The following is a 27,816-nucleotide window of genomic DNA, read 5'->3' on the forward strand; positions in this document are numbered from 1 at the left end:
TGTTGGTATCGACCTGCGCACGCGCAGTTTCATTTCACATTTCTCTTCCGTTCGCTTGACAGCGTCGCGGAGTGTTGACGTCACGACCTGGGGGGGCTGGGTGAAGTCGGAGGCTGGTGGGCGTCTCCGTGACAGGTTATCCGAGGCCGGATGTGAGCGGAGGGAACGGGGGAACGGTAACCGGGGCGGAAATAGAGGGGGCAGGGACCACAGCCCTGTCTACACCCTACCTAGGTATTACAGCCCTATCCCAGTCCCAGCCCTTAGATCCTGTAACTGACCCCATGACACCCCACTAACCCCTGTAACATCCCTGACACCCCAGTAATGTCACCTCTGCCCCTCATTACTGCACAGCCCCTTACTCCCTGTCCCTTCACCCCCCTGACAACCAGTAACCGCACAGTGACTGCCCTGACAACACAGACAGGCTAAATCTAATACTGACACCCCATTAACCCCATCTATGCTGCTATTCTGCATCACTGATCCCCCTGTCACCCCAAAAATCCAATGCTTGCCCTCCCCACCCGCACAACTCCCTTCAAACCAGACACTCCAGCCCTTCAGGATTGTCGATGTCCCAATAGTCAACTCCCCAGTGATGAGACACCCCACTAACATGGCCGCACATCTAATGGCCCACTAACATAGCCTTACCCCTGGACACCCCACTAAGGTGGCGCTAATCGTGATATCTCACTAACATGCCCGCACACCTGACACCCCACTAATACTACCCGCACACCTGACACCCCACTTTTACCGCCCGCACACCTGACACCCCACTAATACCACCCGCACACCTGACACCCCACTAATACTACCCGCACACCTGACACCCCACTAATACTACCCGCACACCTGACACCCCACTAATACCACCCGCACACCTGACACCCCACTAATACTACCCGCACACCTGACACCCCACTTTTACCGCCCCCACACCTGACACCCCACTAATACCGCCCGCACACCTGACACCCCACTAATACCGCCCGCACACCTGACACTCCACTAATACCGCCCGGACACCCCACTAATACCGCCCGCACACCGGACACCCCACTAATACTACCCGCACACCTGACACCCCACTAATACCACCCGCACACCTGACACCCCACTAATACCACCCGCACACCTGACACCCCACTAATACCGCCCGCACACCGGACACCCCACTAATACCGCCCGCACACCGGACACCCCACTAATACCGCCCGCACGCCTGACACCCCACTAAAATGGCCGCACATCTAATGGCCCACTAACATAGCCTTACCCCTGACACCCCATTAAGGTGCCGGCAATCGTGACATCTCACTAATACTGTCCACACACCTGACACCCCACTAATACCGCCCGCACACCTGACACCCCACTAATACCGCCAACACACCTGACACCCCACTAATACCACCCGCACACCTGACACCCCACTAATACCGCCCGCACGCCTGACACCCCACTAATACCGCCCGCACACCTGACACCCCACTAATACCACCTACACACCTGACACCCCACTAATACCGCCCGCACACCTGACACCTCACTAATACCGCCAACACACCTGACACCCCACTAATACCGCCCGCACGCCTGACACCCCACTAATACCGCCCGCACACCGGACACCCCACTAATACCGCCCGCACACCGGACACCCCACTAATACCACCCGCACACCTGACACCTCACTAATACCGCCAACACACCTGACACCCCACTAATACCGCCCGCACGCCTGACACCCCACTAATACCGCCCGCACACCGGACACCCCACTAATACCGCCCGCACACCGGACACCCCACTAATACCACCCGCACACCTGACACCTCACTAATACCGCCAACACACCTGACACCCCACTAATACCGCCCGCACACCGGACACCCCACTAATACCGCCCGCACACCGGACACCCCACTAATACCGCCCGCACACCGGACACCCCACTAATACCACCCCCACACCTGACACCCCACTAATACCGCCCGCACGCCTGACACCCCACTAAAATGGCCGCACATCTAATGGCCCACTAACATAGCCTTACCCCTGACACCCCATTAAGGTGCCGGCAATCGTGACATCTCACTAATACTGTCCACAAACCTGACACCCCACTAATACCGCCCGCACACCTGAAAGCCCACTTATACCACCCGCACACCTGACACCCCACTAATACCGCCAACACACCTGACACCCCACTAATACCACCCGCACACCTGACACCCCACTAATACCACCCGCACGCCTGACACCCCACTAATACCGCCCGCACACCTGACACCTCACTAATACCGCCAACACACCTGTCACCCCACTAATACCGCCCGCACGCCTGACACCCCACTAATACCGCCCGCACACCGGACACCCCACTAATACCGCCCGCACACCGGACACCCCACTAATACCACCCCCACACCTGACACCCCACTAATACCGCCCGCACGCCTGACACCCCACTAAAATGGCCGCACATCTAATGGCCCACTAACATAGCCTTACCCCTGACACCCCATTAAGGTGCCGGCAATCGTGACATCTCACTAATACTGTCCACACACCTGACACCCCACTAATACCGCCCGCACACCTGAAAGCCCACTAATACCACCTACACACCTGACACCCCACTAATACCGCCCGCACACCTGAAAGCCCACTAATACCGCCCGCACGCCTGACACCCCACTAATACCACCCGCACACCTGATACCCCACTAATACCACCCGCACGCCTGACACCCCACTAACATGGCCGTACATCTAATGGACCACTAACATAGCCTTACCCCTGACACCCCACTAATACCGCCCGCGCACCTGACACCCCACTAATACCACCCCCACACCTGACACTCCACTAATACCGCCCGGACACCCCACTAATACCGTCCGCACACCGGACACCCCACTAATACCGCCCGCACACCTGACACCCCACTAATACCACCCCCACACCTGACACTCCACTAATACCGCCCGGACACCCCACTAATACCGCCCCCACACCTGACACCCCACTAAAATGGCCGCACATCTAATGGCCCACTAACATAGCCTTACCCCTGACACCCCATTAAGGTGCCGGCAATCGTGACATCTCACTAATACTGTCCACACACCTGACACCCCACTAATACCGCCCGCACACCTGAAAGCCCTCTAATACCACCTACACACCTGACACCCCACTAATACCGCCAACACACCTGACACCCCACTAATACCACCCGCACACCTGACACCCCACTAATACCACCTACACACCTGACACCCCACTAATACCACCCGCACACCTGATACCCCACTAATACCACCCGCACGCCTGACACCCCACTAACATGGCCGTACATCTAATGGACCACTAACATAGCCTTACCCCTGACACCCCACTAATACCGCCCGCACACCTGACACCCCACTAATACCGCCCGCACACCTGACACCCCACTAATACCGCCTGCACACCTGACACCCCACTAATACCGCCCGCACACCTGATACCCCACTAATACCACCCGCACGCCTGACACCCCACTAACATGGCCGTACATCTAATGGACCACTAACATAGCCTTACCCCTGACACCCCACTAATACCGCCCGCACACCTGACACCCCACTAATACCGCCCGCACACCTGACACCCCACTAATACCGCCTGCACACCTGACACCCCACTAATACCGCCTGCACACCTGACACCCCACTAATACCGCCCGCACACCTGACACCCCACTAATACCGCCCGCACACCTGACACCCCACTAATACCGCCCGCACACCTGACACCCCACTAATACCGCCCGCACAACTCACCCCATGTTTGTCCTTTTTCTCGCCCTACAGGAATATGAGTTGCACCATTGAGAAGGTTTTGTCCGATGCGAAATTACTGGTGGAGAGATTACGGGAACATGACAGCGCCGCCGAGTCTCTCATCGAGCAGACCACCGTGCTCAACAAGCGGGTGGAAGCCATGAAGCAGGTCTGGGGTTCACTTACTTCCATGTCGCTGCTTATAGCTTAGTCAGGGAGAATAGGAGCACCCTCTCTCCACCCCTGCAGTCAGCTCAATGGGGTTTGACCGCTGGGACCCCGCCAGTCTAACATATTCGTGGTTAAAGGAGTTCTCTGGCAGTGCAAAACTTCTGGCCTAGCCTTAGAAGCTTTGAATCCCCTGTGATCAGCTGATCTGTATGGGTGCAGGGTGTTGACCCTCATCAATCTGATATTCATGGTTGAAGGAGAGCTCCATAGCCCCTGTGATCTGCATGGGTGTAAGGTGTTGACCCCCACCAATCTGGCCTGTTCTGTAGGTATTTTCGGGGTCTCATAGAATTTTATACCCCCCACCATCGTCACACCAGTCTCATGACGCACTGTCCTCCTGACACTGGGGGGCGGCGGCCCTGGATACAGCCATATACAGTATATCTAATGGAAAATCTGTCCCCCCAAGAGCTTACACTCTAACGTCCCTACAATATACACAGTACTGTATGCTAGCGAATGTTTTTGGGTGTGACCAGAGCGCCTTAATCCTTAATCCATTTCTTCTGGTTACAGTATCAGGACGAGATCCAGGAGCTGAACGAGGTAGCGAGACATCGCCCGCGCTCGACACTGGTGCTGGGTATCCAGCAGGAGAACAGGCAGATCCGAGAGCTGCAGCAGGAGAATAAAGGTCAGGAAGGGCGTGGGGATAAATCTATAATATCTTCAGAGAACCCCTTTCTACTTGACATTTCCAGAGCTGATCAGTTGGGGGTCCCACTACTTAGGACTCCCAACAATCAGCTCTGATCAATGGGGGAGGGGCTTTGGATGTGACTAGAGAAGAAGATTAGATCTAACCTAAAATCTGTTAAACAAGGATTTAGCAGATTTAGCACACCACGTAGTGTGTGAGATATAAGTGCGAGCGTCTCCTCACCGCTGTCTCCTCCTCACAGAGCTGCGCACTTCCTTGGAAGAACATCAGTCTGCACTGGAGCTGATTATGAGCAAGTACAGAGAGCAGATGTTCCGCCTCCTCATGGCAAGCAAAAAAGATGACCCAGGGATCATCATCAAACTGAAGGATCAGCATTCCAAGGTACTGACACACCGCCATATACCCTGTGTCCCCGAAAACAAGTCATCCCCCGAAAGTTAGACAGAGCAGAGGTTTTGTTGAATTGCCCCGAAAGTAAGACACCCCCCGATAATAATAATCTGTCTGCGCAACGATTGCATGAAGAAAAACATTGCAGCCGGCTGAACGCTGTGCACGATGTTCCGTGTGCTGCTGACGCCGCTGCGATACGTTGTATCCACTGTTCCTGCTGCGGTAGGGGGGCGCTCTCCCAGCTCATCCCGCAGCAGCAGGAATAGTGGATACAATGTACGGTATCACAGCAGCAGCACACAGAGCACCGCACACAGCGTTCAGCCGGCTGCCATGTTTTTCTTCATACAGCGAGTACATCTCAGCGCAGCGCAGTGGTGGCAGCAGCACACAAAAATAAAATAAGACATAGCGTATCTTTAGGACCAAAATTTAAAGGGATTCCACCATTAAAACCTCTTTTTTTGTGGATAAGACAGCGGAATAGTCTTTAGAAAGGCTATTCGTCTCTTACCTTTAGATGCGATCTCCACTCCGCCGCACCGTTCCTTAGAAATACCGTTTTTTTACCGGTATGCAAATGAGTTCTCTGGCAGCGATAGGGGCGGGCCCCAGCGCTGAAAATGCAATGGGGGCGGTCCCCACTGCTGCTCGAGAACAGGATCCTGCGCCGCCTCTATCTTCGGCTGGATCCTCCCCTTCTCTGTCGTCTTCCTCCTGCGTCACCTCCCACGCCTGCGCAGTTGACTCTGCCAGTGAGACACCAGCAGAGCCGAGTGCGCATGCCAGCCGGCGGCCATTTTTGGGAGGCTGCTCCTGCATTGAATTTCAAGAGCCAGAGCGGCCTCCCAAATATGGCCGCCGGCCGGCATTCGCACTCGGCTCTGCTGGTGTCTCACTGGCGGAGCCAACTGCGCAGGCGTCGGAGGAAGACGACAGAGAAGGGAAGGATCCAGCCGAAGATAGAGGCGGCGCTGGAGCCTGTTCTCGAGCAGCAGTGGGGCCCGCCCCCATCGCTGCCAGAGAACTCATTTGCATACCGCTAAAATCCGATATTTCTAAGGAACGGCGCGGCGGAGATCACATCTAAAGGTAAGAGGCGAATAGACTTTCTAAAGGCTATTCCGACGTCTTATCCACAAAAAGGTTTTTAATGGTAGAATCCCTTTAATATAAGACACTGTCTTATTGTTGGGGATACACGGTAGCGTCACCTGTGCGGTATACAACAACCATTATAATGATAACTACTATAATACCGCCCCCTGGTGCTTGTTATTAGGAGTTGCAGAATCATGTGGATAAGATCTCGGAGATGACGGCTGTGATGAAACGCGCCATAGAGATCGATGAACAGTTTGGTAATCGGGAGTACGACCGGATCCTGAAGCTGGAGGTGAGCCGCGGTTTGGGTCGGTTTCGCTCCTTTCTCCCCGTGTAATAAATCTTCTATAACGCTGATGTCACTTTTTTTCCTCGGCAGCAAGAGAATCGGGGATTACGGGAAATCTTGCAGATCACTCGGGAATCCTTCCTCAACCTCAGGAAAGAAGATTCCTCAGAGAATTCGCCTCTCTCCATCTTAGTCCACAGCAACGACCACAACCTACGCAAAAGCTGAGGGTCCGGAACAAACCACATGACCAGAACTGGATCTTAAACTGACTCTCTCCTGCCCACTAGTGGTATACTGGAGAACTGACATTTCATCTGCTCAGAAACCACCCCTGTGTATAGTAATAAGATGCTATTTTACTACTCGCGCTAGATGGCGCCATTTATTTATAGGGCATTGTATAAGAAACAGATATTTTACTTGAAAACCCCGAAGTGCTATTTTTTAAGGCAAAATATCTAAGAGAAGTCTGTGAAAAAATGTGGATTTTTATTTTTATCGCGTGGACGGTCGGTCGGAGAAAAAAACGATCATCACGTGGGGGGGGGTTTATGTACGTGATGACGTATTCACACTCATGTCCTATACACCGTTACGGCAACAATTCAAGAGGAAGGAGCGTATACTTCAGACTTACCAAAAATTAGATAAATGTATCTGTTTCCACCCCCCGAGAAAGAGCGCCACCCCTGTGTTCAGGTTGTATCTGGTATTACAATTTAGCTTTATTGCAGTGAATACAACGGAGTTGCAGTACCAGATGTGGCCACGTGTGGCACTGTGCCCAGAAGAAAATTCCTATCTAAAGGGGTTTTCCAGGCGTATCTATTGATGACCTATCCCTAGGAAGTGGGAGAGGTCTGTGATTTGATCGCAACGTTGAGATGAACGATACAGCCCCTTCACTGAGAACCAAGCACAGCGCCGTATACGGTGTAGTGGCCATGCTCAATATTGTAGGTTTATAGGACTGAGCTGTAAACGGGTCATGTGACCAATGCATGGCTTGTCACATGGGCTGAGAGGCGGGACCATCAAGGATAGGTCATCAATTGGTAAGGCTGGAAAACTCCTTTAAATATGAAAGTTTTCCTGATGTGTCAGAATGTTCTCTTTCTGGGAAAGCTGGGTTGTAACCAGTACTGCTTGGTGACACAGCTTTCTGAATGGACTACAATGCGCCCCCTAAATTTAGGAGTCTGGGAGGTGACCCATCTTGCCTGCCGTCCAGAATGGCTCCTGTTCCCACCAGTAGGTACAATAAAGTTGGCCAAATAAATCACCCAGCTTTTCCTGAAACAACTATTACGTTTTAAAGGGGTTGTCCTCTTTAAATAAATTAAAAAAAAAAAAAAAATCACACAGCTTTCCCAAATTTAGAGTGACTACAGGACCCCTCCCCTTATCCAGAGTGGAGAGTGATCATAAAGAGAGTCTCTCACTCTGGAGGACCCAACCTGTCCTGTATTCATACAGACCACCCATTGATAAGAATGGGCAAAGTGTAATACTTCATGTCTCCTGCGGAGGTGCTGTAGAGAATCTGAACATATTGCCGCTGGGTTCCTTCACCGATTCACTGGAGGTCCAGACTGCAGGATACTCTTCCTATTAGGAAGTAAGGAGTTCCCAGAGCGGGTGACCCTTTACCAATTTACATTTACAATGTCATTCCTGTTGTGTCCGATAATCTTGCGGTGTGACTTGTGCAGATGTCACTATTATTGTATATGTCGTTGATATATTAAATATATATTTAGCTGGTTTTCTGGCCGCCATCTTACTACGGAGGGAACGTGTCAACGCTAATGTAGGGGATGGCTTCACCCTTCCCCCGAAACAGCGCCACCTGTGTTTATAGGCTATGTCTGGTATTACACCTCAATACACAAAATCAGTCTCCTCCCTCCTCTGGCTGAGAATATAGTCCCAGCTATACTGCCCCCTACTGCACAGGCTCCACCCCTCTTCAGACCAGCATGCCAGAAAGCAATTTCTATTGGTTGTCCTGTAGTGATGTAAAAATCACCATGTATAGAATTGGCTGTATGGAGAGTGACTGAGCGCGTGCGTCCATCTGCACTCAGCTCATAAGGTGGACATGCACATTGATGCACATGCTGAACACCAGGTGGCGCCATACAGTGTAAGAAAATGTCACAACTCTTCACTTTTAGATTTTTTTTTTCATGATCTTTAGTATATACAGTGGTTATTGTTGATAATCTTTTAACAGGGCTTTCCAGGCCCTATCAATTGATGACCTATCCTTAGGATTATCAGTTGTAGATCAACGGGGCCCAGGACCCCCACAGGGGAAGCGGGCTTCATGGGTGCTGCTTCTGAATGATAGGCCATGTGTCATCACATTAATTGGCCTGTCTTAAGTAAATACTCAGATTCTGATCATGTGACCAGGGGGTCAGAACCAGCCTTGTACCCCCAAGGTCCAGCATCAAGAAAACCCAGACACATATAAAGAACAATTACAGCCCCCGGGCCGAGCCCATTATCCAACTGCAGCCCCCGGGCCGAGCCCATTATCCAACTGCAGCCCCCGGGCCGAGCCCTTTCCCCAACTGCAGCCCCCGGGCCGAGCCCTTTCCCCAACTGCAGCCCCCGGGCCGAGCCCTTTCCCCAACTGCAGCCCCCGGGCCGAGCCCTTTCCCCAACTGCAGCCCCCGGGCCGAGCCCATAACCCAACTGCAGCCCCCGGGCCGAGCCCATAACCCAACTGCAGCCCCCGGGCCGAGCCCTTTCCCCAACTACAGCCCCCGGGCCGAGCCCATTACTCAACTACAGCCCCCGGGGCCGGGCCCATAACCCAACTACAGCCCCCGGGGCCGGGCCCATAACCCAACTACAGCCCCCGGGGCCGGGCCCATAACCCAACTACAGCCCCCGGGGCCGGGCCCATAACCCAACTACAGCCCCCGGGGCCGGGCCCATAACCCAACTACAGCCCCCGGGGCCGGGCCCATAACCCAACTACAGCCCCCGGGGCCGGGCCCATAACCCAACTACAGCCCCCGGGGCCGGGCCCATAACCCAACTACAGCCCCCGGGGCCGGGCCCATAACCCAACTACAGCCCCCGGGGCCGGGCCCATAACCCAACTACAGCCCCCGGGGCCGGGCCCATAACCCAACTACAGCCGCCGTGCCGAACCCATTATCCAACTTATAGTCCCCCGGGCCGAGCCCTTTACCCAACTACAGCCCCCGGGGCCGGGCCTTTTACCCAACTACAGCCCCCGGGCTGAGCTCTTTACCTTTGTCCTAAAGTTCCCTAAAATATTCATGTAACAAAAAGGGATTTTTAATTTTTTTTTATTGCAAAGTGAAACTTTATTTCTGTTTTCCTTTTTTTTTTAGTAAATTTATTTTCTCATCGGATAAATTTTTAATACAAAAACTTGGAATATGTAAAACACAGAAGAGAAGGGGTTACCGGGAGGTGAGTGCAGTGCGAGCCCTGAGAGAAGCGGCCATCATAGTGGTACAAAGCGCACAACAGACAGGGGGAGGGGTAATACTTCAAGAGACGGCCGGCAGGTACACGCCGCCATATTGGGAAAAAAAATGGCGGGGCATAAAAATCCAGACTGGAAATACAGTAGTGTGGACCCTAATAAAGCTAAAGGGTGCGACCGACCCATGTGTTTGGCCCCCAATGCTGTGATGAGATAGGAGTGGTCGCACCCTCCCTTAAAGGGGAGCTCCATTACAGAACTATTCCTCCAGGTATCCATTTATTTGGTTCCCAAAACCTGCTCCTAGATTCTTGGCACAGCAACAACCCCCCAGATAAGACAAAACCCTATGCAATTCCGTCTATTTCTGGGAAAGCTGAGTGACACCCAACAGAGCTGTAGGAGGGGAGTCACCCAGCTTTCCCAGACTCCTCAATGGTCCCTGGTTATGTAGAACTGTATTGCCACTAAGAAAGCTTGGTCCAGGCAGGAATGTAAAGTTAACACTGGGTTATTGAGTATCTCCTTAAAAGAAGCGCCCCTTTAAAGGGAGTGTCCCCCAAAACCCAGCACATCAATCCAGCCCCGCAGATAGATAGGTTAGGCTCCCCTGAATCAACAGACATTTTCCCCTCGTGAATCGGAGCCTGCATTGCAGAGATATCGCGCGTTTCTCAATATGCAAATGAGCTCTTTGCAGCAACAAGGGCGCCGCCATTACTCCAAACAGCTAATTTACATAAGATAAACAAGGGGATATCTCGGCAACGGAGGCTCCGATTCACAAGGGGAAAACAACATTTGACTCCGGTGCCCCTAATCTATCTATCCACGGGGCTGGATTGATACACTGAAATCTGGCGACACTCCCTTTAAGAACATTTATAAAGGTATAGCACCGCCATAGTGTTTCAAAGTCACGACAGAATCTCAGCAGAATAAATGTGCAACAGAAGAGGAAGGTCTCGATGTAGGTGCGGCTGTCACATGACATCATTTAAAGGGCCAGGCTCACCAATAGATTTTTTTTGAAAAATCTGATTAATAAAGCAGAGGCACATTGGTTGATATGGATACACACGAACAATTCCAGCTGTTAGTCCATAGCACCTAATATCAGGTTACTTGGGCCCTTAGCCAGAAGCTTCCTGGCATTGAGCGGACTAGCGGTAGTCGTAGTGCTTAGGCCAAAGCTTTGCTCCATCAGTTACTGCCGTATTAATCAGATTTTTGTGGAAAACTTCTCAGGGATGGGCGTAGTAGATCAGTAGTTAGCAGGAGGCTGCCGCCTGCTTGCCAGTGGTTTCCAACCTGCCGCAGCATAATACTGCCAGCTTTCATGCAGTCCTACATAGACAAATACATTACACCGCAGAGCGCAACGCCCCGTAGTGGCGGCACTTTTACATATAGCTGTCTCTGATCTGTAATGACTCCCAATACTGCAGGTCTGTTAAGTCCAGGATGAACCTACGGGGTTTCCTTTGGCTATAGCAGCAGGGGCGTCCTCTCCCCTAGCGATGGCCTCTTGCAGAAGAAAGATCTAAAGCGAGCCAGGCTGGCCCGTATACGATCCTTGAGGGGCGGCGTGTGATAACTGGGATCCAGGATGTTGGTGATCCGTCGGTCTCGGTCACGCTTCCATATCACGTAGGGGGTGGGTGGGAAAACCGGCCGCTCCCTTTCCCTGTAGATCTGGGTCGTCGCGCCGGCAAGTACGAGGATCACCCAGACCGCAATGATGATGAAGTCTGCGGGGATGAGAGGAAGGTGTTAGCGGCGTGGACAGCTCATCAGGAACCGCATTGGACAACTCTAGTCAGGCCTTGCTTACCGTTTTTCTGGAATGGAACGCTGCTGTAGGCGGTGCTGAAGTCCCTGTTCAGCGCCCTCTTGAGGACATTTAAGGTGATGTAGCTGAGACTGGTGTACAGGTAACTGTCAATCGCCAAGATCACCGCGTAGGAGCCGACCACGCTGCAGCTCAGGATATTCAACTGTGTAAGAGGAGAATAGCATGAGACCAGGGGTGTGTATAATTTTGCAACCACTTATCTATTGCTCTATCCACAAGGATTGCACTAAAAATCCTCTCGTTTTGTGTATGCAGCTCCTCTATAGGCCAATAGGAGATCGTCATCGCAACCAATACGACCTCGGACACACCGCTTACTATTTATGCGTCCTTAGGAGAGGTCACCCCTATCAGATTGGCTGGGGTGTCCGGAGGTCGATTGTGTGACGCTGGGAATGGTATTAAAGAAAACTGCAGTACCATTCCTGGCCACAGCACAGTGGTGGAGCTGTGCCATTTCTGTTGCTGCTGCAGCCCCGTCAAAAGACTAATCCGTGGGGTTTGACATGTTCTGAAACCAATGACTAGGGTTGAGTCGATCTTTGAAATTTCAGGATCGTTTTTAAAATCTGATTTCCGATCATTTTCCATTCGAACCCGATCCCAATGCAAGTGGGATTTTTTAAATAATCGGAGATCAGATTTAAAAAAAAAACGATCCTATTCACTACACAGCATGTAGTCCAAAAATTGATTCAATTTTTGGACCCCACGCTGTGTAGTGATTAACCCCCCACCCCCACCCCGGTGTTCGCTTACCTACATCTCCCAGTTCTTCTTGGTCCGGTCCAGTCCTCTGTCCTTCACATCTTCAGAGTGCCCTTCGCCCCTAGCATTGTAGAGATGCAGGGAGTAGGCGGGGCTTGGTGCGGCTGGAGAGTGTGGGCGGGGAGACGCGAGTGCATCACTGACGTCTCCCATCCCAGAACCCACCCACACTCTCCTAAGCCCCGCCTTCTCTATAATACTAGTCTAGGGAGGCGGGGGCAGGGCGCTCTGAAGCCACATGAAAGACAGAGTACCGGACCAGCAGAGGGCAGCGGCAGCACTTCTGAGCAGGTAAGTTGAGCGAAGTTCACAAGTAGATAGATATTACTGTACAATGACTTGTCTAGTAGATAGAAAACTCAATGTACAGTAGTATCCATCTACTCGTGAACGTGCCTCGTCGTCCTCACAGCAGCACAGCACACAGTGATTTACCGCAGCCTGCCTCTCTTCTGCTTCATCCCTGTTTTACCGTATATTCAGCTGAGTATACGGTAAAACAGGGATGAAGCAGAAGAGTGGCAGGCTGCGGTAAATCCATAGGAATGAATGGACGCAGCCGGCACGCAGGGGCCGATTGGCCAGTAGCCAAGTATTGTGGGAAATAAGTCCCGATCTCAATCCCGCCCGAAAAGATTGGGATCGGAATTCGTGAAATTTTCTCGATCGGAATCCGATCCCAATCACTCAACCCTACCGATGACCTATCCCAAAAATAGGCAAAAGGGATCCTGTCCTGGCAATACTCACCAGCTTGGGGACGGGCAGCAGACACACTGGTACCAATAAAGAGATACAGGTGAACGTCAACCAGTAGATACTGTCATTCCGGAACGTGGCGTAATCTCCTGCAAGACGTGAGATACGTAACACTTTAAAAGGGTCAGCTTAAAGGGGAGGTTCAAGAGGGCGACAACAGTCCTAATGACATCAGAGGCACCACTACTAGTGATGTCATGGGAAGCTTCCCAAAAAGTAAGATGACAACTCAGAAGACCCCCCAATAAATGGAAAGCTTCTTCTCTCGGAGGGTGTGTATACTTTTGCAGTCTTGCTTTTTGATTACTTTGATGAATCTAATATAAACTGATCTCGTTTTGTGTACGCAGCTCCTATGCACGACTATGAGTCTCCAAGTGTACATACCATCCATGTGTAGTCCTATTGGTCCCCTCTGACTACATAACTAAGTCTTACCCCGTAACGATATCCCGCACAGGGTACAAATATGGAAGACGTTATACTTTACCTATTGGGGTGAAGAATACAATGGCGGCCACAAGGAATCCGAGCACCAGCCCCACCAGCAGGACGCAAAGGTAAATGCAGCCGAATCTCCACCAGAAGCCGACGAGCAAGAGCCCCCCGATGACACCGGTGACCGCGGTCAGCGCCAGGCGAGCTACGGAGAGAAAGCACACCCCGAGCGACGTCAGGTCACGTGTCTGTTTACATATATATGGACATATGTATCCTTCCATGTCATATCTACCAATAGGAGCCTGTGTGTGACCCGGTGACGGAATAACAGCCCCACAAGAACTAATATGGCCGACACTATAGCAGCGATCAGACAGCTACTTCCTTTCTAGGTGGGAGAAGTGAAAGGAGGGACAGGAGAAGTCTCTGCGTCACCGCAAAAGTTGCTCCATGAGGAGATGTCTGACCAGGGAAAGCAGATAGCTACTTCATCACCATATACATGGCTGCCCATGGGAACTAACAGAGGAACGTACTGGAGTCTGCGTGTGACAGAAGAAAGACAAAGCAGCTCCATGAATACAAATATGGCCGGTGATGGCGCCCATCAGACAGCTACTTCCTCTCAAAGTAAGAGGAGAGCCTCCTAGTGACCGGGTGACAGAAAAGCAGCAAATATGGCCAAGAATGGGAACCAGCCAACCACTTCCTTCTACGGCCTACGGATTGATTGTCCAGGGAACGAGTAGGCGATCCTCTCTGCGACCGGGCGACCGTGATTACCATAAAACAGCTACTTCCTCTCCATCAGACTTAAAGGGATTCTATAATTAAAACTCAATTTTTTGTTCCTAACACGTAGGAATAGCCTTAAGAAAGGCTATTCTCCTCCTACCTTTAGATGTCTTCTCCGGGCCAACATTCGGTATAAATCCCGATTTTCATCGGTATGCAAAAGAGTTCTCTCGCAGCACTGGGGGCTGGACCCAGCGCTCAAACAGCACTGGGGGCGTTCCCAATGCTGCAAGAGAACTCTCCAGCACTGCCTCCACCTTCTTCAGGAACGGGTTTTTCTTCGCGTCCTCTTCAGACTTCTAGGTCTCGGGCAAAGACGTCTGCGCATGCCCGCCGGCCACAAGAAAATGGCCGCTTACACAGTATTGTAAGCGGCCATTTTCTTGTGGCCGGCGGGCATGCGCCGTCGGCTTTGCCCTAGGCCTAGAAGTCAGACAGCTACTTCCTGTCTCAGGAGGAAAGTACAATGTAAAAACGCGAGAAAAAACAAAATCCTTACCATCGTAGTTGAGAGGTGTGAAGGTCGTGAGGAGAATGAACGTGAAAAACCCAAAGATTATAAACCCCATGGAGAAGAAATCTGGATTACAAAAAACAAAAACAAAAACATACCGATCAGTATCGAAGACGTCTACGAGTCCGGCACACGAGGGGTGTAAACGGCTCCGGAGGACTTACCGATCTTAAGATAGCGATGCCCGAAAAAGCAAATAAAGAGACCGAAGACGGCGCAGAAGGTGAAGAAGACTTTAGTGGATACCTGACCTGTACAAGGGAGAATACAGTGTTATAATGCCCGACCGGATTATCTTGGGGGCCCAAGGTTAGGGCGCGTTGTTTAATACTCACTTAAAGGAGCCTGCCCTAATAACAGAACCTTACTGCCCCCTGCAGACTGTACCGTGTCCTCACCTAGGGTAGAGCAGTTGTCCATTGCTGAGGAGAAGCTGCAGGCATATGTATGGACGGGCACATAGGCTGCCGACGTGTTCAGGACGGGATCACGGACCACCACGTTGTAGATGACGCCTTGTCCGGGCACCGAAGAAAAGGACATGGTAGTTCTATCGTTGGAGGTCACCGTGGCCAGCTAGGATAGTAACAGTGGTGATCTGTCAGAAAATGGCAGCAGCGAGCCCCCCCAGACAGCTGTGCTCATAAAACGCTCTGCCCAATCATAGAGAGAACTATTGTACGTTCACAGCTGCACAGTTCTCTCTATCCCCTCCCTGCACACATGATCAATACACACAGAACAGGAAGATAATCCATCTGCAAGGACAACAATGGAACCGGTGGTGGGGTGATTAACCCCCTGCACACCAGATAGGAAATTTAACCCTCTCTCTGCCTGACAGTACCAAAGAGGTATGCATTGGTCCATTCTCTACCCTACCAGGGATTTTTATATTGTAATCCCCCTAGACCACCAGGACTCTCAAGCACTAACCCTTCCTATGCCACAGACTTCAGCAAAGTCACCAATAACCCATTACCCCCAAGGTGGCCAAATACTTTGCAGTGTACTGCCCTGCTCATAGACTACAAAGGGTTGCCCCAGCACTAACATGACGACCCATGTCAGACGCTCAAATACTCTGTGCTGCTGGATTCCCTACCTCCCTCTACTAGTTACAGTAACCCTCTCTCCGAGACCCCCCCCCCCCCGCCCCAATTGTCCTACGTATCATACCACCCTGTAAAAGGACACTATACCATCGCCACAGTCACCTCCTGAAAAACTCTGTGCTGCTGGGAGGCGCTCCTTACCTTAAACCCATTGGCAACGATCTGCGAGACCATTGTCATCTTCTGCATGTGTGCCATCAACACGGAGTCATTGAGATTGTTCTCCGGCAGGAAATACTGGTAGATGTCGTACTGGAGACGCCACCTGGACTCTGGACCCGTCTGGACATCGCAGGCCGGAGGAGTCGCGTCTCTATAGGAAGAATCACGTACGGTTATAGGAGGTCACCCTGACCGACCAATGCCCACCCAGCTCTCTAGACTGCGGATAATAACCGTACCTGGCGTAGCCCAAGTTGGCCGGGGCGAACACAATGACCGTTGCGTAGAGATTGTACTCCAGATATACATTCGGGTCAATGTCCAAACTGAACTCCAGGTTGCAGGCTCCGGGGATCGGGTCTGGGGACAAGAAACGTCAATGTTAGTACTTTGTCATATCAGATTCTGGAAAAGCTGAGTGACAATCCATATGGCCAATATTACAGATACTACAAGGGCTGCACCAAGCTTTCCTGTCTCCTGAAGGCAAATCTCTGCAGGTATGTTGCAATAAAGGAAAATTTGGGCATAACCAGTCAGGGATTCCTTTCAGGAATCTAGAAAAGCTGGGTGACAGCCAATAAAACTACATTTATATATATCATCTGTACAGTGGTCACTCAGCTTCCCGGGCCTCCTGAATGGCACATATTACTGACTATGAAGAAACATGGGACAGGAACACAAAAGACAATAATTTCAGAAGTCTAGGAAAGCTAAAGAAACACAGACCAGACGGAAACTTACCTTTATCTGCGAGTGGGATAGAGATGGTCGATGTCAAGACTGGATCCGGGGAGGTGGTCTCCAAATACCAAGTACACAGGCTCTGGTTGGTGTGAAGAGCGGTCAAGAGACCGAGATCACTGCCAGTCACCGAGTCATTTATATCTGGGGTCTGAAAAGCAAAAAATTGTATAATGTATGTACACAGTGACTGCACCAGCAGAATAGTGAGTGCAGCTCTGGAGTATAATACAGGATAAGTAATGTATGTAATGTATGTACACAGTGACTGTACCAGCAGAATAGTGAGTGCAGCTCTGGAGTATAATACAGGATAAGTAATGTAATGTATGTACACAGTGACTGTACCAGCAGAATAGTGAGCGCAGCTCTGGAGTATAATACAGGATAAGTAATGTAATGTATGTACACAGTGACTGCACCAGCAGAATAGTGAGCGCAGCTCTGGAGTATAATACAGGATAAGTAATGTAATGTATGTACACAGTGACTGCACCAGCAGAATAGTGAGCGCAGCTCTGGAGTATAATACAGGATAAGTAATGTAAGGTATGTACACAGTGACTGCACCAGCAGAATAGTGAGCGCAGCTCTGGAGTATAATACAGGATAAGTAATGTAATGTATGTACACAGTGATTGTACCGGCAGAATAGTGAGCGCAGCTCTGGAGTATAAATCAGGATAAGTAATGTAATGTATGTACACAGTGACTGTACCGGCAGAATAGTGAGCGCAGCTCTGGAGTATAATACAGGATAAGTAATGTAATGTATGTACACAGTGACTGTACCGGCAGAATAGTGAGCGCAGCTCTGGAGTATAATACAGGATAAGTAATGTAATGTATGTACACAGTGACTGCACCAGCAGAATAGTGAGGGCAGCTCTGGGGTATAATACAGGATAAGTAATGTAATGTATGTACACAGTGACTGCACCAGCAGAATAGTGAGCGCAGCTCTGGAGTATAATACAGGATAAGTAATGTAATGTATGTACACAGTGACTGTACCGGCAGAATAGTGAGCGCAGCTCTGGAGTATAAATCAGGATAAGTAATGTAATGTATGTACACAGTGACTGTACCGGCAGAATAGTGAGCGCAGCTCTGGAGTATAATACAGGATAAGTAATGTAATGTATGTACACAGTGACTGCACCAGCAGAATAGTGAGCGCAGCTCTGGAGTATAATACAGGATAAGTAATGTAAGGTATGTACACAGTGACTGCACCAGCAGAATAGTGAGCGCAGCTCTGGAGTATAATACAGGATAAGTAATGTAATGTATGTACACAGTGATTGTACCGGCAGAATAGTGAGCGCAGCTCTGGAGTATAAATCAGGATAAGTAATGTAATGTATGTACACAGTGACTGTACCGGCAGAATAGTGAGCGCAGCTCTGGAGTATAATACAGGATAAGTAATGTAATGTATGTACACAGTGACTGTACCGGCAGAATAGTGAGCGCAGCTCTGGAGTATAATACAGGATAAGTAATGTAATGTATGTACACAGTGACTGCACCAGCAGAATAGTGAGGGCAGCTCTGGGGTATAATACAGGATAAGTAATGTAATGTATGTACACAGTGACTGCACCAGCAGAATAGTGAGCGCAGCTCTGGAGTATAATACAGGATAAGTAATGTAATGTATGTACACAGTGACTGTACCGGCAGAATAGTGAGCGCAGCTCTGGAGTATAATACAGGATAAGTAATGTAATGTATGTACACAGTGATTGTACCGGCAGAATAGTGAGCGCAGCTCTGGAGTATAAATCAGGATAAGTAATGTAATGTATGTACACAGTGACTGTACCGGCAGAATAGTGAGCGCAGCTCTGGAGTATAATACAGGATAAGTAATGTAATGTATGTACACAGTGACTGTACCGGCAGAATAGTGAGCGCAGCTCTGGAGTATAATACAGGATAAGTAATGTAATGTATGTACACAGTGACTGTACCAGCAGAATAGTGAGCGCAGCTCTGGGGTATAATACAGGATAAGTAATGTAATGTATGTACACAGTGACTGGACCAGCAGAATAGTGAGCGCAGCTCTGGAGTATAATACAGGATAAGTAATGTAATGTATGTACACAGTGACTGCACCAGCAGAATAGTGAGCGCAGCTCTGGGGTATAATACAGGATAAGTAATGTAATGTATGTACACAGTGACTGTACCAGCAGAATAGTGAGCGCAGCTCTGGAGTATAATACAGGATAAGTAATGTAATGTATGTACACAGTGACTGCACCAGCAGAATAGTGAGCGCAGCTCTGGGGTATAATACAGGATAAGTAATGTAATGTATGTACACAGTGACTGTACCAGCAGAATAGTGAGCGCAGCTCTGGAGTATAATACGCACCTTGTCAAAGGACAGCGTCACATTTGCATACTGACTGTGCACTTGGAAGAGGATGAAGGAGACGTTGCTGGGAATGTTACGCAGAACAAACTCCACGGGAGATGAAAGATTCAGTTTTGTTTCTGTAAATCTTCCCATGGAGACTTCTGCGAGTCCTACAAACCAGAGACAAAAAAACCAAAAACCCATACTATTAATGCTCAGCAGGTGCCAACATATAATTGGTCTCATATCTCAATGTTTTATTATATTCTGCATAGATTGTTATTGCCACCAGATGTCAGGGAAACACAGCGCTATCTGGTGGCAACAAAGATACTGCATACCCAGGCTATGAAATAAGCAGGAACACTGTCCAGAGCTACATATAACAATTCACCCTGTAGATGGCGCCGGCGCCCTGTCTTATCCCATCAGTCACAAGAAGGAGCAGCAGCAACCACATCACATGTAACATGTGCGCAGCATGTGCTGTATAACTAACCAATAACAGTACAGGAAACGGAGATGACACAAAGTACAGAGGAGGCCATTATATAACCGCCAATACATTATCTCCTAACAGGGAAGAAAAACTCATTTATTATAATCACATTCACTATAATAAGTTATTACACGCAAGAGACTGAAGTAATAGCCAGTATCTACAGTAGTATTATACGGTAGTAGTTATATTCTTGTACATAGGAGCAGTATTATAGTAGTTATATTCTTGTATATAGGAGCAGTATTATAGTAGTTATATTCTTGTACATAGGAGGTAGTATTATAGTAGTTATATTCTTGTACATAGGAGCAGTATTATAGTAGTTATATTCTTGTACATAGGGGGCAGTATTATAGTAGTTATATTCTTGTACATAGGAGCAGTATTATAGTAGTTATATTCTTGTACATAGGAGTAGTATTATAGTAGTTATATTCTCGTACATAGGAGTAGTATTATAGTAGTTATATACTTGTACATAGGAGTAGTATTATAGTAGTTATATTCTTGTACATAGAAGCAGTATTATAGTAGTTATATTCTTGTACATAGGAGTAGTATTATAGTAGTTATATTCTCGTACATAGGAGTAGTATTATAGTAGTTATATTCTTGTACATAGGAGTAGTATTATAGTAGTTATATTCTTGTACATAGGAGGTAGTATTATAGTAGTTATATTCTTGTACATAGGAGCAGTATTATAGTAGTTATATTCTTGTACATAGGAGCAGTATTATAGTAGTTATATTCTTGTACATAGGAGGTAGTATTATAGTAGTTATATTCTTGTACATAGGAGCAGTATTATAGTAGTTATATTCTTGTACATAGGAGTAGTATTATAGTAGTTATATTCTTGTACATAGGAGGTAGTATTATAGTAGTTATATTCTTGTACATAGGAGCAGTATTATAGTAGTTATATTCTTGTACATAGGAGCAGTATTATAGTAGTTATATTCTTGTACATAGGAGGTAGTATTATAGTAGTTATATTCTTGTACATAGGAGCAATATTATAGTAGTTATATTCTTGTACATAGGAGCAATATTATAGTAGTTATATTCTTGTACATAGGAGCAGTATTATAGTAGTTATATTCTTGTACATAGGAGCAGTATTATAGTAGTTATAGTCTTGTACATAGGAGGTAGTATTATAGTAGTTATATTCTTGTACATAGGAGTAGTATTATAGTAGTTATATTCTTGTACATAGGGAGCAGTATTATAGTAGTTATATTCTTGTACACAGGAGGCAGTATTATAGTAGTTATATTCTTGTACATAGGAGCAGTATTATAGTAGTTATATTCTTGTACATAGGAGTAGTATTATAGTAGTTATATTCTTGTACATAGGAGCAGTATTATAGTAGTTATATTCTTGTACATAGGAGCAGTATTATAGTAGTTATATTCTTGTACATAGGAGTAGTATTATAGTAGTTATATTCTTGTACATAGGAGTAGTATTATAGTAGTTATATTCTTGTACATAGGAGGTAGTATTATAGTAGTTATATTCTTGTACATAGGAGCAGTATTATAGTAGTTATATTCTTGTACATAGGAGCAGTATTATAGTAGTTATATTCTTGTACATAGGAGCAGTATTATAGTAGTTATATTCTTGTACATAGGAGGTGGTATTATAGTAGTTATATTCTTGTACATAGGAGTAGTATAGTAGTTATATTCTTGTACATAGGGGCAGTATTATAGTAGTTATATTCTTGTACATAGGAGTAGTATTATAGTAGTTATATTCATGTACATAGGAGGTAGTATTATAGTAGTTATATTCTTGTACATAGGAGCAGTATTATAGTAGTTATATTCTTGTACATAGGGGGCAGTATTATAGTAGTTATATTCTTGTACATAGGAGTAGTATTATAGTAGTTATATTCTTGTACATAGGGGGCAGTATTATAGTAGTTATATTCTTGTACATAGGGGGCAGTATTATAGTAGTTATATTCTTGTACATAGGGGGCAGTATTATAGTAGTTATATTCTTGTACATAGGGGGCAGTATTATGGTACATTCAGTTTTAGGTTGTTCTCAGTATTGAGAATTTATAAGACCTTGATATTTGAGTTTCTTGTGAATATTGAAATCACTATGTAGAAAGCAGAGTTCACACTATAACACTGGTACGAAGAAGATTCTCGCCTGTGTGGTTTATGAATTGGCACAAACACAAGGGTGAAGTCTGTAAGCGGAAGTTATGTGGCATAGTGGGTAGTATCGTTTCTTGTTAGTATTCGGTACTTTTCACTACCTTAATTCAGGTTTACTTTTCTACCGCTGGTATCTACCCAGGTCCTAGGAGAATCTCACCGGCCCAGCTGGACAGTAACCAGAGGATAAAGCAGCTGCAGTGTTCTGGGCGCCTCCATACATATAATGGTCAGCCATTCCTATAAATGGGGAGGACAGAATACTAGACTAATCCTGTTGTCCTCTGCAGTATCTCCCCCAGCACAAACAGCCGATCCTGATCGATTTTGGGAGCCATCAGCAGCGGGTTGTTCAGACCGGACTCGTGGGGTCTATCTGCCGAGACTCCCACTGATTTGGAAAATGAACTGTATAATGGCCAACCCAACGTCATCTCCCTTCGTTCCTTCAGTCATTTTCTCTTTAACAGCTATATAAACTATATAAACACTAACCAGACAATGGAGCAATTGGGTAAAGTTTAGGGAATTTTCGGTCCTGATAAATACACAAACACTTATTGTGAAGTGAAGGAGCGCTGTGCCTTTAAATAATTTTTTTTTTTTTGGGGGGGGGTATAGTAAAGCATTACGGTGTATTTTATGTGCAAGTCAATGCGGTTCCGATGCAGGACTGAGGTCACCTTTCAGTTGGTGTTGCAGAGCGGCAGCGGCGGCCATGACATCCGATGTGCCTCGAGGCGACAGACACTGCGGCCCACGCCCCGCTCATCGAACAGACACCAGTAATACACAGCATGGAGCAGAACGCATGACCCGGCTTGTGATCAGCTGTGAAACACATTTAGGCGAGGCAGACAATGCCGCTCTATGGGGATGGATGGGAAGGGGCTAATCTAATAACCGGCCCCCTCCCCCATGGCAGGGTCAGCTTCTTCACACCATGGGGTGAACTGAGTCAAGCTGGCCCTAGAGATTAGACCTACGAGCTACGGTCAACTTCTGAAGCCAGGTCCCAATGCGACTGCTCTGCAAAGGGTTAAAAAAAAAAAAAAAATTGCTGACAGACAGACTGGATTCCCCCGTGTGCGGGGCCTAATAGTATGGGTGTAACTAATAGGGTATAAGCCCGCTGGTTGCCCTACAAGTAACCATGTGACTGACGCCTTATAGAAGGTGCGTTAAGTCTGTGCCACGCGGCGGTTTCACAATGCGGTTCTAGCAAGGGTTAACACTTTTTGGTTTTTTTTTTTTTACAAAATTTTCCTGTAAAACCCCACACGTGCCCCAAAACAGAAGCAAGATGTAATAAAGCACCCCGACATGATGGCGACTTGTGAGCCCAGTCCCTTTTACGCTAGGTGGTTCACACTACTGTTCATTGGGGACTTGAACGATGGAAATCCCTTTAAGGCCTCGTTCACACAGGGCACGGGACCGCGTATTTTGGTCCTGAGAGTGACACGGGAAGCCGCATCAAAATGCGCCTGCTGCGACTGTCGTGGCTTCACAAATGAATGGGCCTAGTCCGGAGGGCGCTGTCACAAGGCGGAGGCCGGAGCTGACGTATAATAAGCCCAGCCTGCTAAGTATATACCCCCGGAGCGATGGCAGGGGTGTGAGCGTCTCCGGCTCCCTGTCCTGGTGTAAATTGAGCTGTAACCTCCTACTAGTCAGCACGGGCTGTATCTAGACTCTTGGATACACAACGCCAGATGTAACACAGGAAAGCCGCAACGTTATATAACAGTAGGAGGCGACGTAACACCGTACAATGTGACAGAGGAAACGGCTGCCACCGCACACAGTATATAAACCGCGGAGCGCCCCCTACTGACAACCACATCCAGGAGCCACCAAAGCGTAAGCCTGACGTCAAAGGCTGCTCCCCAATATAACAGGAGACCCCCTCTATATTATCTGGTACTAGGAAAGCTGGGTAAAGCTGCCGTTACAGCTCATCACCTGACTTTCCTGTCCAATTCATTTCAAACTTCTGTTTTATGGCAGATTTAGTGCTCAGGAGCCTGGAAAAGCCGAATGACAACATTGTGTGAGCGTGTTAAGGTCAGGCGTACCCAACTATTACCAAGAAGAGGAGGACAGATTTTTAGGGAAGTCAAAATAACCACTATTAACCCCTTTAGCACGGCAGGACAGTTTTCTAGCTACATAACCATAAGAGGTCTTGTTTTTTGCGGGACGAGTCCTGGTTTTCTTATAATGGACCCCAATCGATCAGATACTTATCCCTTATTACAGCAGCCACATAGAGGGGGCTACTAAGTGCACCAGCACAACTGCTCCAATCTGCTGGGGTACAAGGGACCCCAGTGGACATGTTTGGTGGGCCCCGGTGATCGGTCAGACACCTATCCCCTATTATAGTGCTGAGCTATCTCCATCAGTTCCTAAATATTGAATGGAGCACGAGTGTCCCTGTTTGACTGCTACTCCATTCAGCAGTGGGCACATCGGCACCCAATTCATGATCAGAGGGGTTCCCATTGAGCTACAACTTTTTACAATCGCTTTAATAGGAGGTTATTTTGCACTAACTAGCTGAGACGGCCCTTGACGCGTTACGTCGAGGTGAGTTAGGGGTTACAACTCTCACACGCCCTGTCACCCAGCTTTCTGATTCCCCGATTGGTTAACCTGCTTAAGGATGCATTATTACAGCAAGACGACTAAAGAGCTGTCTATACCGGGTAACGGAGGGTTAATGACAAAAAACGCTTTCCAGCCAAGGAGAAAGAACTTGACATAAGGAGGAAGAAGAAGGAGAAGAAGAAACTGCTCTTGTAGAATAGAAAGTGCCACAACTTTCTAACAACGCCCGAAGAAGATTATTACTGTCCTGAATATAGACAAGAAACTGCGCCAACGCAAACCGTGAAACTGCCGCACAGTAACACGACTTTACGAGGCAACCACGAAAAACGCTAAGAAGGAACAAAGACTCTCTATGGGGGCAGTCACACAGAGTAACGCCGGGCGTGTATCACAGCCGTACACGCCGGCGTTACGGCAGACTGCCGAACACTTCCCATTCACTTCAATGGGAGCGCTTGTAACAGCGGCGTTTACGAGCGCTCCCATTGAAGTGAATGGGAAGTGTTCGGCAGTCTGCCATAATGCCGGCGTGTACGGCTGTGATACACGCCCGGCGTTACTCTGTGTGACTGCCCCCTAAGACACCCGTTACGCGGCACGGGCTGCAGGTGTAGGTGCAACGTGTCCAGGATCTGGCAGGTTTTGGTCAGCAAAGTATTGCACAAGATCTCTGTACTTTATACCAGTGACTGGAAAACCCAGTAATACAGGCCGAGGGGGGGGTCCTGACACACTGGGACGAAACACCAGCCAGACAAAAAAAAAAGCAGCAATAAAGGAAATGGATGTAATGTAATAATCTAAGGACTGAGCACAAGAGTAATGTAATGTAGAGGTAAATGTGAGCGATAGATCAATCCATAGAGATAGATATTAGAGAGATACAATGTATATAGAACGATAGAGAGATACAATGTATATAGAACGATAGAGGGATACAATGTATATAGAACGATAGAGAGATACAATGTATATAGAACGATAGAGAGATACAATGTATATAGAACGATAGAGAGATACAATGTATATAGAACGATAGAGAGATACAATGTATATAGAACGATAGAGAGATACAATGTATATAGAACGATAGAGGGATACAATGTATATAGAACGATAGAGGGATACAATGTATATAGAACGATAGAGGGATACAATGTATATAGAACGATAGAGGGATACAATGTATATAGAACGATAGAGGGATACAATGTATATAGAACGATAGAGGGATACAATGTATATAGAACGATAGAGGGATACAATGTATATAGAACGATAGAGAGATACAATGTATATAGAACGATAGAGAGATACAATGTATATAGAACGATAGAGAGATACAATGTATATAGAACGATAGAGGGATACAATGTATATAGAACGATAGAGGGATACAATGTATATAGAACGATAGAGGGATACAATGTATATAGAACGATAGAGGGATACAATGTATATAGAACGATAGAGGGATACAATGTATATAGAACGATAGAGAGATACAATGTATATAGAACGATAGAGGGATACAATGTATATAGAACGATAGAGAGATACAATGTATATAGAACGATAGAGAGATACAATGTATATAGAACGATAGAGAGATACAATGTATATAGAACGATAGAGAGATACAATGTATATAGAACGATAGAGAGATACAATGTATATAGAACGATAGAGGGATACAATGTATATAGAACGATAGAGAGATACATAGATATGAGCAATAAGAGAAGAGAGAGACAATAGAAATAGAGAGAACATATTAGAAATAGTCGGATACAGAACATAGACCATACACAGAGTGACAGAGATAACAGGACAATCCAAGTGATGATGATGATCATAGTTAGTAATAGTGAGCAGCAGACGGAGGAAGGGGACAGGACAAAGACTCTGATATGGCAGGGGGCACACACTGTACAAATATATATATATATATATATATATATATATATATATATATATGGGAGGGGCATGTGCAGAGGATACACACAGTATACACTATACAAATATAGATGCAATATATACACATACATAGTACACACTGAGCATGTGTATATATATGTATGTATATATATATAGATATATATATACATACATACGGTGGGGGGGCATATGCAGAGAATACACACAGTATATACACACGAATACAATATATTCACACTGTATACACACACACACACACAGTATACATATACACACACAGGACTCTCCTTACCCGCGGCAGCCTCGCAGGTGACCCCCAGCAGGAGCGGCAGTGCGATCATCTCCCAGCCCCGCATCTTGCTGCTCTGCCCGGGCTGCTCACTGCCTCACATCACCCGGAGACAGCCGCCAACCCCCCGATCACAGCGCACTTCCTGCCCAGCCCCCGGACCACAACAACTTGTACGTCTAAAGACAAGGCGCAGCGCACTTCCGGTGGTTGAGAAGCATGGCCCGGGCCACTCAGTGGGTTGCGCGCGGCACTTCCGCTCAGAGAGAAGGCGCTAACGGCCAGTTTATTGTGAGTGTCCAGCGGCTGTGACGTGTGAGGGACCCGGTATATACAATATAAAGCAGGACACTGTGTATGTTATAGTAACCAGAGCGCTTGTATACCAGTTATATAGCGTCACCAGTTGCTCGTGGCCACCAATCACACGGGAGCTTTCATTTTGTCTAATCCAGGTTGGAAAATGAAAGTTGATATCTGATTGGCTGTTGTCTGTCACGTCCAATCAGATGACAGGATTAATATTTGTAAGCTTGAATATTATTGGCTGGCTGTGACAAACCTTTCAGTTTTGATTTTAAAACTGAAAGCTGATATAAGATTGGTTGCTATGGGCAACTCTTCCAAATTCATTGTGCTAATGTTATTCCTTCTTCACTATGGTGTATAAGCGTGTCTATAGGTGTATTATGAGGTGTCGGCCATATTGGGGCTGATTTATTAGCCCTTAAGTACTATCATGGTCTCATT

The 27,816-nt window shown here is 47.6% G+C and overlaps 2 protein-coding genes across 3 annotated transcripts; one reads left to right on the forward strand and one right to left on the reverse strand.

Annotated features, from left to right (window-relative positions):
• Positions 1 to 71: 71 nt before the first annotated feature.
• Positions 72 to 8,298, forward strand: FGFR1OP2 (FGFR1 oncogene partner 2). 2 transcript variants are annotated; one of them, XM_075275267.1, is made up of 6 exons: positions 72 to 176; positions 3,877 to 4,015; positions 4,597 to 4,714; positions 4,983 to 5,125; positions 6,420 to 6,533; positions 6,621 to 8,298. In XM_075275267.1, the coding sequence occupies exons 2-6, from the start codon at positions 3,881 to 3,883 to the stop codon at positions 6,756 to 6,758; spliced, it is 648 nt and encodes a 215-aa protein (XP_075131368.1). In that variant the 5' UTR covers positions 72 to 176; positions 3,877 to 3,880; the 3' UTR covers positions 6,759 to 8,298. The 2 variants fall into 2 exon arrangements, with proteins under 2 accessions (XP_075131368.1, XP_075131369.1); XM_075275268.1 differs by having other exon boundaries at positions 77 to 234.
• A 1,627-nt stretch (positions 8,299 to 9,925) lies between these two features.
• Positions 9,926 to 27,229, reverse strand: TM7SF3 (transmembrane 7 superfamily member 3). The gene is made up of 12 exons (XM_075275362.1): positions 27,070 to 27,229; positions 19,548 to 19,702; positions 17,162 to 17,312; positions 16,654 to 16,774; positions 16,394 to 16,565; positions 15,536 to 15,713; positions 15,302 to 15,388; positions 15,123 to 15,203; positions 13,878 to 14,030; positions 13,379 to 13,476; positions 11,840 to 12,002; positions 9,926 to 11,756 (listed from the first exon to the last, which is right to left on the reverse strand). Exons 1-12 carry the CDS (start codon positions 27,131 to 27,133, stop codon positions 11,494 to 11,496), a joined length of 1,686 nt encoding a protein of 561 aa, XP_075131463.1. The 5' UTR covers positions 27,134 to 27,229; the 3' UTR covers positions 9,926 to 11,493.
• Positions 27,230 to 27,816: the final 587 nt, after the last annotated feature.

This window comes from Leptodactylus fuscus, chromosome 5 (assembly GCF_031893055.1).
Source record: "Leptodactylus fuscus isolate aLepFus1 chromosome 5, aLepFus1.hap2, whole genome shotgun sequence".
NCBI classification, from domain to species: Eukaryota; Metazoa; Chordata; class Amphibia; order Anura; family Leptodactylidae; genus Leptodactylus; species Leptodactylus fuscus.

Coding starts and splice junctions, on each gene's coding strand:
- TM7SF3 (XM_075275362.1), bottom strand. CDS start 27,133: ATGCGGGGCTGGGAGATGATCGCACTGCCGCTCCTGCTGGGGGTCACC. Junction 15,389..15,535: donor GGACAACTGCTCTACCCTAG/GTGAGGACACGG, acceptor TCCCTTGTACAG/GTCAGGTATCCACTAAAGTC. Junction 13,477..13,877: donor TGTATTCTTCACCCCAATAG/GTAAAGTATAAC, acceptor CACGTCTTGCAG/GAGATTACGCCACGTTCCGG.
- FGFR1OP2 (XM_075275267.1), top strand. CDS start 3,881: ATGAGTTGCACCATTGAGAAGGTTTTGTCCGATGCGAAATTACTGGTG. Junction 5,126..6,419: donor TGAAGGATCAGCATTCCAAG/GTACTGACACAC, acceptor GCTTGTTATTAG/GAGTTGCAGAATCATGTGGA. Junction 6,534..6,620: donor ACCGGATCCTGAAGCTGGAG/GTGAGCCGCGGT, acceptor TTTCCTCGGCAG/CAAGAGAATCGGGGATTACG.